We start from the raw sequence: 15,499 nt of genomic DNA, 5'->3' as shown, positions 1-15,499 counted from the left end.
CCAACCTGGGACGGGGAGGGGGGGGCGGCGCGCCGCTGCAAAAAGGGGGGAGGACTGAGGAGCGCACAGCGACGAAGACTGGGGGGGGTGAGGGCGGAAAATGGGCGTGGCCATGACATTGTATGGGCGGAGCTAACGTAATGATGTAACAGCGAGGCATAAGAAAGCAGTGTTTACGCCGTGATGTGGACAAACGTGACTTTGCATCATGGGTGTGCAGAAACTGTGTGATGCTAATAGTATACCGTAACCACAAAGCAGCAAACATAGCCATCTATGACCATTAAATAATAAATGCAGTAACAGTTACCCCGGACACCAGAAAATAAACGCAATAGGCAACATGTCAGTATAAAATAAATGCAATGCGGGCAAACATGTCAGTACAAAATAAACGCAATGCGGGCAAACATGTCAGTACAAAATAAACGCAATGCGGGCAACATGTCAGTACAAAAGAAACCCAATGCGGGCAAACATTTCACCAGAAAATAAACGCAATGCGGGCAAACATTTCACCAGAAAAGAAACGCAATGTGGGCAAACATTTCACCAGAAAAGAAACGCAATGCGGGCAAACATTTCACCATGAAAGAAACGCAATGCGGGCAAACATTTCACCAGAAAAGAAACGCAATGCGGGCAAACATTTCACCTGGAAAAGAAAGCATTTACTCACCTGGCAGAAGTCTCCGGCCTCTGACGCGCTGCTCCCGGGACCACCTTCCTCCTGCTCGTCTCCCGCGCTGACAGGGCTACGGCAAGATGGCGTCCGAAGCCCTGTACTGGAGACACAAATAGTCTCCAGTACAGGGCTTCGGCAGCCATCTTGCCGTAGCCCTGCTCGCCTGCCGGTGTCGGAACCCCGGAAGACAGTTAGGCTGGAGCGGGGCTGCGGGCAATGAACTGGCACGGCGTCTATAGACGCCGCTGCCAGTTCATGAGGATAGAGTGGCCAGAGTCCCGAGGCCGGGACGTCCCACTGCTGAAAGCGGGACGTTTCCCGGGACCTCATGCAGCCTGGGACAGCGGCCCCCGAATCCGGGACGTATGGTCACTCTAGGTTAGCTAGGTGGGTGCCTCTAATATAGGTAGCCAGAATAGTTGCCCCCAGCATAGGTTAGATAGGTAGGTGCCCCCAGTATAGGTTATTTAGGTAGGTGTCTCCAATATAGGTAGCCAGTATAGTTGCCACCTGTATAGGCTAGCTAGGTAGGTAGGTGCCCCCAATACAGGTTAGATAAGTGCCCCCAGTATAGGTTAGATAGGTAGCTGCCCCCCCTAGTATAGGTTAGATAGGTAGCTGCCCCCCAGTATAGGTTAGATAGGTAGGTGCCCCTCAGTATAGGTTAGATAGGTAGCTCCCCCCCAGTATAAGTTAGATTAGGTAGCTCCCCCCCCAGTATAGGTTAGATTAGGTAGGTGCCCCCCAGTATAGGTTAGATAGGTAGGTGCCCCCCAGTATAGGTTAGATTAGGTAGGTGCCCCCCAGTATAGGTTAGATAGGTAGCTGCCCCCCAGTATAGGTTAGATAGGTAGGTGCCCCTCAGTATAGGTTAGATAGGTAGCTGCCCCCCAGTATAGGTTAGATTAGACAGGTGCCCCCCAGTATAGGTTAGATAGGTAGCTGCCCCCCAGTATAGGTTAGATAGGTAGCTGCCCCCCAGTATAGGTTAGATTAGACAGGTGCCCCCCAGTATAGGTTAGATAGGTAGGTGCCCCCCAGTATAGGTTAGATTAGGTAGGTGCCCCCCAGTATAGGTTAGATAGGTAGCTGCCCCCCAGTATAGGTTAGATAGGTAGGTGCCCCTCAGTATAGGTTAGATAGGTAGCTGCCCCCCAGTATAGGTTAGATTAGGTAGCTCCCCCCCAGTATAGGCTAGATTAGACAGGTGCCCCCCAGTATAGGTTAGATAGGTAGGTGCCCCCCAGTATAGGTTAGATTAGGTAGCTGCCCCCCAGTATAGGTTAGATTAGGTAGGTAGCTGCCCCCCAGTATAGGTTAGATAGGTAGCTGCCCCCCAGTGTAGGTTACATAGGTAGCTGCCCCCCAGTATAGGTTAGATTAGGAAGGTGCCCCCAGTATAGGTTAGATTAGGTAGCTGCCCCCCAGTGTAGGTTAGATAGGTAGCTGCCCCCCAGTATAGGTTAGATAGGTAGCTGCCCCCCAGTGTAGGTTAGATTAGGTAGGTGCCCCCCAGTGTAGGTTAGATTAGGTAGGTGCCCCCCAGTGTAGGTTAGATTAGGTAGGTGCCCCCCCCCCCCAGTATAGGTTAGATTAGGTAGGTGCCCTCCCCCCCCCCAGTATAGGTTAGATTAGGTAGGTGCCCCCCAGCGTAGGTTAGATAGGTAGCTGTCCCCCATAATGGAGGGGGGAGCCGTAGCCGCGGGGAGGGCAGCCCAACCTCTCCCTCCCTCTCCCCGGGCCGCCCTCCGTGCTCCCCCCTCAGACGCATACTCAGGCAGGAAGCGCCGCTGTTTACAACTCACCTCCCTGGCTCCAAGCACTGGTCTCTCGCCGCCGGTTTCCTCTCTGTATAGACGCTGCTACACATGCTGCCGGAAGCAGCGTGTGTATTAGCGTGTAGGCAGAGAGGAAAAGACCGGCGGCGAGAGACGAGTAGCGCTTGGAGCCAGGGAGGTGAGTTGTAAACAGCGGCGCTTCCTGCCTGAGTATGCGTCTGAGGGGGGAGCACGGAGGGCGGCCCGGGGAGAGGGAGGGAGAGGTCGGGCTGCCCTCCCCGCGGCTACGGTGCTTCCACCCTCCATTACAGCGCCCCCCTCCCAACAGCGCCCCGGGCGGCGGCACGCCCCGCACGGCCCAAGAAATGGGCATGCACACAGCACACAGGATGCAGACACAGCACATAGCACACAGGGAGCAGACACAGCACAGAGCACACAGGATGCAGACACAGCACAGAGCACACAGGGAGCAGACACAGCACAGAGCACACAGGATGCAGACACAGCACAGAGCACACAGGGTGCAGACACAGCACAGAGCACACAGGGTGCAGACACAGCACATAGCACACAGGGAGCAGACACAGCACAGAGCACACAGGGTGCAGACACAGCACAGAGCACACAGGGTGCAGACACAGCACACAGGGAGCAGACACAGCACAGAGCACACAGGGTGCAGACACAGCACACAGGGAGCAGACACAGCACACAGGGAGCAGACACAGCACAGAGCACACAGGATGCAGACACAGCACACAGCACACAGGATGCAGACACAGCACAGAGCACACAGGATGCAGACACAGCACACAGCACACAGGGTGCAGACACAGCACAGAGCACACAGGGTGCAGACACAGCACACAGGGTGCAGACACAGCACAGAGCACACAGGGTGCAGACACAGCACACAGGGAGCAGACACAGCACAGAGCACACAGGATGCAGACACAGCACACAGCACACAGGATGCAGACACAGCACAGAGCACACAGGGTGCAGACACAGCACACAGGGAGCAGACACAGCACAGAGCACACAGGGAGCAGACACAGCACAGAGCACACAGGGGCTGACACAGCACAGAGCACACAGGGTGCAGACATAGCACAGAGCACACAGGGGCAGACAAAGCACAGAGCAGACAGGGTGCAGACACAGCACAGAGCACACAGGGTGCAGACACAGCACATAGCACACAGGGGCAGACACAGCACATAGCACACAGGGGCAGACACAGCACAGAGCACACAGGCTGCAGACACAGCACAGAGCACACAGGGTGCAGACACAGCACAGAGCACACAGGGAGGGTGCAGACACAGCACATAGCACACAGGGGCAGACACAGCACATAGCACACAGGGTGCAGACACAGCACATAGCACACAGGGGCAGACACAGCACAGAGCACACAGGGTGCAGACACAGCACATAGCACACAGGGTGCAGACACAGCACATAGCACACAGGGGCAGACAAAGCACAGAGCACACAGGGTGCAGACACAGCACATAGCACACAGGGTGCAGACACAGCACAGAGCACACAGGGTGCAGACACAGCACATAGCACACAGGGGCAGACAAAGCACAGAGCACACAGGGTGCAGACACAGCACATAGCACACAAGGTGCAGACACAGCACATAGCACACAGGGGCAGACATAGCACAGAGCACACAGGGTGCAGACACAGCACATAGCACACGGGGCAGACAAAGCACAGAGCACACAGGGTGCAGACACAGCACATAGCACACAGGGGCAGACACAGCACAGAGTACACAGGGTGCAGACACAGCACATAGCACACAGGGGCAGACACAGCACATAGCACACAGGGGCAGACACAGCACAGAGCACACAGGGTGCAGACACAGCACAGAGCACACAGGGGCAGACAAAGCACAGAGTACACAGGGTGCAGACACAGCACATAGCACACAGGGTGCAGACACAGCACATAGCACACAGGGTGCAGACACAGCACATAGCACACAGGGTGCAGACACAGCACAGAGCACACAGGGTGCAGACACAGCACATAGCACACAGGGGCAGACAAAGCACAGAGCACACAGGGTGAAGACACAGCACATAGCACACAGGTGCAGACACAGCACATAGCACACAGGGTGCAGACACAGCACAGAGCACACAGGGGCAGACACAGCACAGAGCACACAGGGTGCAGACACAGCACATAGCACACAGGGGCAGACAAAGCACAGAGCACACAGGGTGAAGACACAGCACATAGCACACAGGTGCAGACACAGCACAGAGCACACAGGGTGCAGACACAGCACACAGGGAGCAGACACAGCACATAGCACACAGGGGCAGACACAGCACAGAGCACACAGGGTGCAGACACAGCACACAGGGAGCAGACACAGCATAGAGCACACAGGGAGCACACACAGCATAGAGCACACAGGGTGCAGACACAGCGCAGAGCACACAGGGTCTGACACAGCGCAGAGCACACAAGAAGCAGACACAGCACAGAGCACACAGGGGCAGACAGCGCAGAGCACACAGGGTGCAGACACAGCACAGAGCACACAGGGGATGACACAGCACAGAGCACACAGGGTGCAGACACAGCGCAGAGCACACAGGGTGCAGACACAGCGCAGAGCACACAAGGTGCAGACACAGTGCAGAGCACACAGGGTAAAGACACAGCGCAGAGCACACAGGGTGCAGACACAGCGCAGAGCACACAGGGAGCAGACACAGCACAGATCACACAGGGGGCACAGGGGTGTGGTGTTACCCCTATAGGAGCTCTGCAGGGGAGTGGTGTTACCCCTATAGGAGTTCTGCAGGATAGTGGTGTTACCCTATAGGAGCTCTGCAGGGGAGTGGTGTTATCCTGTAGTAGCTCTGCAGGGGTGTGGTGTTACCCTATAGGAGCTCTGCAGGGGAGTGGTTTTACCCCCTAGGGAGCTCTGCAGGGGAGTGGTGTTACTCCTATAGGAGCTCTGCTGGGGAGTGGTGTTACCTTATAGGAGCTCTGCTGGGGTTTGGTGTTATCCTGTAGGAGCTCTGCTGGGGAGTTTCTAAAGGATAACACTCCTCCCCTGCAGAGCCCCTATAGGATAACACCACTCCCCTGCAGAGCTCCTATAGGATAACACCACTCTCATGCGGAGCTCCTATAGGATAACACTACTCCCCTGCTGAGCTCCTATAGGAGTAACACCACACCCCTGCAGAGCTACTACAGGATAACACCACTCCCCTGCAGAGCTCCTATAGGCTAACACCACACCCCTGCACAACTCCTATAGGATAACACCACTCCCCTGCAGAGCTCCTATAGGGTAACACCACACCCCTGCACAACTCCTATAGGGTAACACCACACCCCTGCAGAGCTCCTATAGGGTAACACCACACCCCTGCAGAGCTCCTATAGGGTAAAACCACTCCCCTGCAGAGCTCCTATTGGATAGCACCACTCCCCTGCAGAGCCCCTATAGTCTCTGCACACCACAACCTCTGCAGAGCTCGTATAGGGTAACACCACACCCCCTGCAGAGCTCCTATAGGATAACACCACTCCCCTGCAGAGCTCCTATAGGGTAACACCACTCCCCTGCAGAGCTTCTATAGGGTAACACCACTCCCCTGCAGAGCTCCTATAGGATAACACCACTCCCCTGCAGAGCCCCTATAGGGTAACACCACACCCCCTGCAGAGCTCCTATAGGGTAACACCACACCCCCTGCAGAGCTCCTATTAGATAACACCACTCCCCTGCAGAGCTCATATAGGGTAACTCCACTCCCCTGCAAAGCTCCTATAGGGTAACACCACTCCCCTGCAGAGCTCCTATAGGGTAACACCACTCCCCTGCAGTACCCCTATAGGGTAACACTACTCGCCTGCAGAGCTCCTATAGGGTAACACCAGTCCCCTGCAGAGCTCCTATAGTATAACACCATTCACCTGCAGAGCTCCTATAGGGTAACACCACTCCCCTGCAGAGCTCCTATAGGGTAACACCACTCCCCTGCAGAGCTCCTATAGGGTAACACCACTCTCCTGCAGAGCTCCTATAGGGTAACACCACTCCCCTGCAGAGCTCCTATAGGGTAACACCACTCCCCTGCAGAGCTCCTATAGGGTAACACCACTCCCCCCTGCAGAGCCCCTATAGGGTAACACCACTCCCCTGCAAAGCCCCTATAGGGTAACACCACTCCCCTGCAGAGCCCCTATAGGGTAACACCACTCCCCTGCAGTACCCCTATAGGGTAACACTACTCACCTGCAGAGCTCCTATAGGGTAACACCACACCCCTGCAGAGCTCCTATAGGGTAAAACCACTCCCCTGCAGAGCTCCTATTGGATAGCACCACTCCCCTGCAGAGCCCCTATAGTCTCTGCACACCACAACCTCTGCAGAGCTCGTATAGGGTAACACCACACCCCCTGCAGAGCTCCTATAGGATAACACCACTCCCCTGCAGAGCTCCTATAGGGTAACACCACTCCCCTGCAGAGCTTCTATAGGGTAACACCACTCCCCTGCAGAGATCCTATAGGATAACACCACTCCCCTGCAGAGCCCCTATAGGGTAACACCACACCCCCTGCAGAGCTCCTATAGGGTAACACCACACCCCCTGCAGAGCTCCTATTAGATAACACCACTCCCCTGCAGAGCTCATATAGGGTAACTCCACTCCCCTGCAAAGCTCCTATAGGGTAACACCACTCCCCTGCAGAGCTCCTATAGGATAACACTACCCCCCTGCAGAGCTCCTATAGGGTAACACCACTCCCCTGCAGAGCTCCTATAGGGTAACACCACTCCCCCCTGCAGAGCCCCTATAGGGTAACACCAGTCCCCTGCAGAGCTCCTATAGTATAACACCATTCACCTGCAGAGCTCCTATAGGGTAACACCACTCCCCTGCAGAGCTCCTATAGGGTAACACCACTCCCCTGCAGAGCTCCTATAGGGTAACACCACTCCCCTGCAGAGCTCCTATAGGGTAACACCACTCCCCTGCAGAGCTCCTATAGGGTAACACCACTCCCCTGCAGAGCTCCTATAGGGTAACACCACTCCCCCCTGCAGAGCCCCTATAGGGTAACACCACTCCCCCCTGCAGAGCCCCTATAGGGTAACACCACTCCCTTGCAGAGCCCCTATAGGGTAACACCACTCCCCTGCAGAGCCCCTATAGGGTAACACCACTCCCCTGCAGTACCCCTATAGGGTAACACCACTCCCCTGCAGAGCTCCTATAGGATAACACCATTCCCCTGCAGAGCTCCTATAGGATAACACCACTCCCCTGTAGAGCTCCTATAGGGTAACACCACTCCCCTGCAGAGCTCTTATAGGGTAACACCACACCCCTGCAGAGCTCCTATAGGATAACACCACTTACCTGCAGAGCTCCTATAGGGTAGCACCACAACCCTGCAGAGCCCCTATAGGGTAACACCACTCCCTCTGCAGAGCTCCTATAGGGTAACACCACACCCCCTGCAGAGCTCCTATAGGGTAACACCACTCCCCTGCAGAGCTCCTATAGTATAACACCACTCCCCTGCAGAGCTCCTATAGGATAACACCACTCCCCTGCAGAGCTCCTATAGGATAACACCACTCCCCTGCAGAGCCCCTATAGGGTAACACCACTCCCCTGCAGATCTCCTATAGGATAACACCACTCCCCTGCAGAGCCCCTATAGGGTAACACCACACCCCCTGCAGAGCTCCTATAGGGTAACACCACACCCCCTGCAGAGCTCCTATAGGATAACACCACTCCCCTGCAGAGCTCGTATAGGGTAACACCACACCCCTTCAGAGCTCCTATAGGTTAACACCACTCCCCTGCAGAGCTCCTATAGGGTAAAACCACTCCCCTGAAGAGTCTTTATAGGGGTAACACCACTCCCCTGCAGGGCTCCTATAGGATAACACCACACCCCTGCAGAGCTCGTATAGGGTAACACCACTACCCTGAAGAGCCTTAATAGGGTAACACCACACCCGTGCAAAGCTCCTATAGAGTAACACCACACCCCTGCAGAGCTCCTATAGGAGTAGCACCACTCCCCTGCATAGCTCCTATAGGGTAACACCACTCCCCTGCAGAGCTCCTATAGGGTAACACCACTCCCCTGAAGAGCCTTTATAGGGTAACACCACTCCCCTGAACTCAGCTATAAGGTGCTGGAGTATGAGGGTGGTAGTTATATAACAATTGGGGTACCTGTAGTGACTCCACCAGCTGAGAGTTCTGCTACTTATGAGAAGAGAAGGCTAGCACCCCCTGACTGATTGCCCTCTGATCTTGTGCTTGTTCTGTGCAGAAACCCCATGGGCCGCACCGGACTGAGTGGAGTTGGCAGCCTTCGCTGGTTTGGACCGAACCATTCTCTTCACCCTGTCCTAACGCGGTGAGTAGTATGATCCACCACATCTCTCACTAAAGCTTTCTATACACTGAGCACCGGGAGGGGACTGCTGCCCATTCAGTGATCTGTGGTGGTACTGACCCCGGAACATGTAATAATAATAATGTACATATCTATGTAATTGACATGTAACATATATTAACATGAATCTGCTGCAGATTCATGTTAATATTTCCTTCTTGCACAGTCAGAGGCAAATCGGTAATGCAAGTGCGGTAGGCGGATTTCCGCCGGAAATCGCGGAAATTCCACCCAACTTTAACATCGATTTTCTCAAAAACTATAAGGTCTTTTTGAAAACTTTTTTTTCATCTTGTTCATAAGATTCACTTTAATAAACCCTGAAAATTTGGTGTTTCTAGGACTTAAGGGGGCTTTGCTATTAACCGCTAAAGTCGGCGGGTTTTTACTGTGATGTAAAATGCAGAAAATCTGCATCTGGCTATTTTCTGCATTTTACATTACAGTAAAAATCTGCCGACTTTAGTGGTTAATAGCAAAGCCCCCGTAAGTCCTAAAAACACCAAATTTTCAGGGTTTATTAAACAGAATCTTCTGAACAAGATGCAAAAAAAAGTTTTCAAAAAGACCTTATAGTTTTAAAAAAAAATCAATGTTAAAGTCGGGCGGAATTTCCGCGATTTCCGGTGGAAATTCCGCATTGGAATGCGGAAATTGGTAGCGGGAAGCGGAATCGGTAATTGGTACATGACGGAATGCGGATTTACCGCGGAATCGGAAATTGGCATTCCGACCATCCCTAGTCCAGAGGAATCCCTGCTGTACCCTGAGGCCACCAATCAGCTGTCATTCTCTATCTGTGCTGAGGACACGGCAGTTATCCCTGCTGTACCTTGAGGCCACCAATCAGCTGTCATTCTCTATCTGTGCTGAGGACACGGCAGTTATCCCTGCTGTACCCTGAGGCCACCAATCAGCTGTCACTCTCTATCTGTGCTGAGGACACGGCAGTTATCCCTGCTGTACCCTGAGGCCACCAATCAGCTGTCATTCTCTATCTGTGCTAAAGACATGGTAGTTATCCCTGCTGTACCCTGAGGCCACCAATCAGCTGTCACTCTCTATCTGTACTGAGGACACGGCAGTTATCCCTGCTGTACCCTGAGGCCACCAATCAGCTGTCACTCTCTATCAGTGCTGAGGACATGGCAGTTATCCCTGCTGCACCCTGAGGCCACCAATCAGCTTTCACTCTCTATCTGTACTGAGGACACGGCAGTTATCCCTGCTGTACCCTGAGGCCACCAATCAGCTGTCACTCTCTATCAGTGCTGAGGACATGGCAGTTATCTCTGCTGTACCCTGAGGCCACCAATCAGCTGTCACTCTCTATCTGTGCTGAGGACACGGCTGTTATCCCTGCTGTACCCTGAGGCCACCAATCAGCTGTCATTCTCTATCTGTGCTGAGGACATGGCAGTTATCCCTGCTGTACCCTGAGGCCACCAATCAGCTGTCACTCTCTATCAGTGCTGAGGACATGGCAGTTATCCCTGCTGTACCCTGAGGCCACCAATCAGCTGTCACTCTCTATATGTGCTGAGGACATGGCAGTTATCTCTGCTGTACCCTGAGGCCACCAATCAGCTGTCACTCTCTATCTGTGCTGAGGACACGGCAGTTATCCCTGCTGTACCCTGAGGCCACCAATCAGCTATCACTCTCTATCTGTGCTGAGGACACGGCAGTTATCCCTGCTGTACCCTGAGGCCACCAATCAGCTGTCACTCTCTATCAGTGCTGAGGACAAGGCAGTTATCCCTGCTGTACCCTGAGGACACCAATCAGCTGTCATTCTCTATATGTGCTGTGAACATGGCAATTATCTCTGCTGTACCCTGAGGCCACCAATCAGCCGTCACTCTCTATCTGTGCTGAGGACACGGCAGTTATCCCTGCTGTACCCTGAGGCCACCAATCAGCTGTCATTCTCTATCTGTGCTGAGGACACGGCAGTTATCTCTGCTGTACCCTGTGTCCACCAATCAGCTGTCACTCTCTATCTGTGCTGAGGACATGGTAGTTATCCCTGCTGTACCCTGAGGCCACCAATCAGCTGTCACTCTCTATCTGTGCTGAGGACACGGCAGTTATCCCTGCTTTACCCTGAGGCCACCAATCAGCTGTCACTCTCTATCAGTGTTGAGGACACGGCAGATATCCCTGCTGTGTCCTGAGGCCACCAATCAGCTGTCACTCTCTATCTGTGCTGAGGACACGGCAGTTATCCCTGCTGTACCCAGAGGCCACCAATCAGCTGTCACTCTCTATCAGTGCTGAGGACAAGGCAGTTATCCCTGCTGTACCCTGAGGCCACCAATCAGCTGTCATTCTCTATCAGTGCTGAGGACACGGCAGTTATCTCTGCTGTACCCTGAGGCCACCAATCAGCTGTCACTCTCTATCTGTGCTGAGGACATAGCAGTTATCCCTGCTGTACCCTGAGGACACCAATCAGCTGTCACTCTCTATCAGTGCTGAGGACACGGCAGTTATCCCTGCTGTACCCTGAGGCCACCAATCAGCTGTCATTCTCTATCTGTGCTGAGGACACGGCAGTTATCCCTGCTGTACCCTGAGGCCACCAATCAGCTGTCACTCTCTATCAGTGCTGAGGACACGGCAGTTATCCCTGCTGTACCCTGAGGCCACCAATCAGCTGTCACTCTCTATCAGTGCTGAGGACACGGCAGTTATCCCTGCTGGACCCTGAGGCCACCAATCAGCTGTCATTCTCTATCAGTGCTGAGGACATGGCAGTTATCCCTGCTGTACCCTGAGGCCACCAATCAGCTGTCACTCTCTATCTGTGCTGAGGACACGGCAGTTATCTCTGCTGTACCCTGAGGCCACCAATCAGCTGTCACTCTCTATCAGTGCTGAGGACACGGCAGTTATCCCTGCTGTACCCTGAGGCCACCAATCAGCTGTCACTCTCTATCTGTGCTGAGGACATAGCAGTTATCCCTGCTGTACCCTGAGGACACCAATCAGCTGTCATTCTCTATCTGTGCTGAGGACACGGCAGTTATCCCTGCTGTACCCTGAGGCCACCAATCAGCTGTCATTCTCTATCTGTGCTGAGGACACGGCAGTTATCCCTGCTGTACCCTGAGGCCACCAATCAGCTGTCACTCTCTATCAGTGCTGAGGACACGGCAGTTATCCCTGCTGTACCCTGAGGCCACCAATCAGCTGTCATTCTCTATCTGTGCTGAGGACACAGCAGTTATCCCTGCTGTACCCTGAGGCCACCAATCAGCTGTCACTCTCTATCAGTGCTGAGGACACGGCAGTTATCCCTGCTGTACCCTGAGGCCACCAATCAGCTGTCACTCTCTATTAGTGCTGAGGACAAGGCAGTTATCCCTGCTGTACCCTGAGGCCACTAATCAGCTGTCATTCTCTATCAGTACTGAGGACACGGCAGTTATCCCTGCTGTACCCTGAGGCCACCAATCAGCTGTCACTCTCTATCTGTGCTGAGGACACAGCAGTTATCCCTGCTGTACCCTGAGGCCACCAATCAGCTGTCACTCTCTATCTGTGCTGAGGACACAGCAGTTATCCCTGCTGTACCCTGAGGCCACCAATCAGCTGTCATTCTCTATATGTGCTGGGGACTCGGCAGTTATCCCTGCTGCACCCTGAGGCCACCAATCAGCTGTCACTCTCTGTCAGTGCTGAGGACACGGCAGTTATCCCTGCTGTACCCTGAGGCCACCAATCAGCTGTCATTCTCTATCTGTGCTGAGGACACGGCAGTTATCCCTGCTGTACCCTGAGGCCACCAATCAGCTGTCACTCTCTATCAGTGCTGAGGACATGGCAGTTATCCCTGCTGTACCCTGAGGCCATCAATCAGCTGTCACTCTCTGTCAGTGCTGAGGACACGGCAGTTATCCCTGCTGTACCCTGTGTCCACCAATCAGCTGTCATTCTCTATCTGTGCTGAGGACACGGCAGTTATCCCTGCTGTGCCCTGAGGCCACCAATCAGCTGTCACTCTCTATCTGTACTGAGGACACGGCAGTTATCCCTGCTGTACCCTGAGGCCACCAATCAGCTGTCACTCTCTATCAGTGCTGAGGACACGGCAGTTATCCCTGCTGTATCCTGAGGCCACCAATCAGACGTCACTCTCTATCTGTGCTGAGGACATGGCAGTTATCCCTGCTGTATCCTGAGGCCACCAATCAGCTGTCACCCCCTATCTGTGCTGAGGACAAGGCAGTTATCCCTGCTGTACCCTGAGGCCACTAATCAGCTGTCACTCTCTATCTGTGCTGAGGACACGGCAGTTATCTCTGCTGTACCCTGAGGCCACCAATCAGCTGTCACTCTCTATCTGTACTGAGAACACGGCAGTTATCCCTGCTGTACCCTGAGGCCACCAATCAGCTGTCACTCTCTATCAGTGCTGAGGACACGGCACTTATCCCTGCTGTACCCTGAGGCCACCAAATAGCTGTCATTCTCTATCTGTGCTGAGGACACGGCAGTTATCCCTGCTGTACCCTGAGGCCACCAATCAGCTGTCACTCTCTATCAATGCTGAGGACACGGCAGTTATCCCTGCTTTACCCTGTGTCCACCAATCAGCTGTCACTCTCTATCTGTGCTGAGGACACGGCAGTTATCCCTGCTGTACCCTGAGGCCACCAATCAGCTGTCATTCTCTATCTGTGCTGAGGACACGGCAGTTATCCCTGCTGTACCCTGAGGCCACCAATCAGCTGTCACTCTCTATCTGTGCTGAGGACACGGCAGTTATCCCTGCTGTACCCTGAGGCCACCAATCAGCTGTCATTCTCTATCTGTGCTGAGGACATGGTAGTTATCCCTGCTGTACCCTGAGGCCACCAATCAGCTGTCACTCTCTATCTGTACTGAGGACACGGCAGTTATCCCTGCTGTACCCTGAGGCCACCAATCAGCTGTCACTCTCTATCAGTGCTGAGGACATGGCAGTTATCCCTGCTGCACCCTGAGGCCACCAATCAGCTTTCACTCTCTATCTGTACTGAGGACACGGCAGTTATCCCTGCTGTACCCTGAGGCCACCAATCAGCTGTCACTCTCTATCAGTGCTGAGGACACGGCAGTTATCTCTGCTGTACCCAGAGGCCACCAATCAGCTGTCACTCTCTATCTGTGCTGAGGACACGGCTGTTATCCCTGCTGTACCCTGAGGCCACCAATCAGCTGTCATTCTCTATCTGTGCTGAGGACATGGCAGTTATCCCTGCTGTACCCTGAGGCCACCAATCAGCTGTCACTCTCTATCAGTGCTGAGGACATGGCAGTTATCCCTGCTGTACCCTGAGGCCACCAATCAGCTGTCACTCTCTATCAGTGCTGAGGACACGGCAGTTATCTCTGCTGTACCCAGAGGCCACCAATCAGCTGTCACTCTCTATCTGTGCTGAGGACATGGCTGTTATCCCTGCTGTACCCTGAGGCCACCAATCAGCTGTCATTCTCTATCTGTGCTGAGGACATGGCAGTTATCCCTGCTGTACCCTGAGGCCACTAATCAGCTGTCATTCTCTATCAGTACTGAGGACACGGCAGTTATCCCTGCTGTACCCTGAGGCCACCAATCAGCTGTCACTCTCTATCTGTGCTGAGGACACGGCAGTTATCCCTGCTGTACCCCGAGGCCACCAATCAGCTGTCACTCTCTATCTGTGCTGAGGACACGGCAGTTATCCCTGCTGTACCCTGAGGCCACCAATCAGCTGTCATTCTCTATATGTGCTGGGGACTCGGCAGTTATCCCTGCTGCACCCTGAGGCCACCAATCAGCTGTCACTCTCTGTCAGTGCTGAGGACACGGCAGTTATCCCTGCTGTACCCTGAGGCCACCAATCAGCTGTCATTCTCTATCTGTGCTGAGGACACGGCAGTTATCCCTGCTGTACCCTGAGGCCACCAATCAGCTGTCACTCTCTATCAGTGCTGAGGACATGGCAGTTATCCCTGCTGTACCCTGAGGCCACCAATCAGCTGTCACTCTCTGTCAGTGCTGAGGACACGGCAGTTATCCCTGCTGTACCCTGTGTCCACCAATCAGCTGTCATTCTCTATCTGTGCTGAGGACACGGCAGTTATCCCTGCTGTGCCCTGAGGCCACCAATCAGCTGTCACTCTCTATCTGTGCTGAGGACATGGCAGTTATCCCTGCTGTATCCTGAGGCCACCAATCAGCTGTCACCCCCTATCTGTGCTGAGGACAAGGCAGTTATCCCTGCTGTACCCTGAGGCCACTAATCAGCTGTCACTCTCTATCTGTGCTGAGGACACGGCAGTTATCTCTGCTGTACCCTGAGGCCACCAATCAGCTGTCACTCTCTATCTGTACTGAGAACACGGCAGTTATCCCTGCTGTACCCTGAGGCCACCAATCAGCTGTCACTCTCTATCAGTGCTGAGGACACGGCACTTATCCCTGCTGTACCCTGAGGCCACCAAATAGCTGTCATTCTCTATCTGTGCTGAGGACACGGCAGTTATCCCTGCTGTACCCTGAGGCCACCAATCAGCTGTCAC

General features: G+C 53.9%; 1 protein-coding gene across 1 annotated transcript in view; it reads left to right on the top strand.

Annotated features, from left to right (window-relative positions):
• TRPM2 (transient receptor potential cation channel subfamily M member 2) overlaps positions 1 to 15,499 on the top strand; it is a 539,198-nt gene that overhangs the window by 441,474 nt on the left and 82,225 nt on the right. Inside the window, exon 29 of the mRNA XM_068263660.1 lies at positions 8,822 to 8,908. Within this exon, the coding sequence (XP_068119761.1) occupies positions 8,822 to 8,908 (87 nt within the window). The remainder of the gene's footprint in view (positions 1 to 8,821; positions 8,909 to 15,499) is intronic.

This window comes from Hyperolius riggenbachi, chromosome 2 (genome assembly GCF_040937935.1).
Source record: "Hyperolius riggenbachi isolate aHypRig1 chromosome 2, aHypRig1.pri, whole genome shotgun sequence".
Taxonomy (NCBI): Eukaryota; Metazoa; Chordata; class Amphibia; order Anura; family Hyperoliidae; genus Hyperolius; species Hyperolius riggenbachi.
The sequence above is the reverse complement of the archived record's forward strand: the minus strand, read 5'-3'. Positions and strand labels throughout refer to the sequence as shown.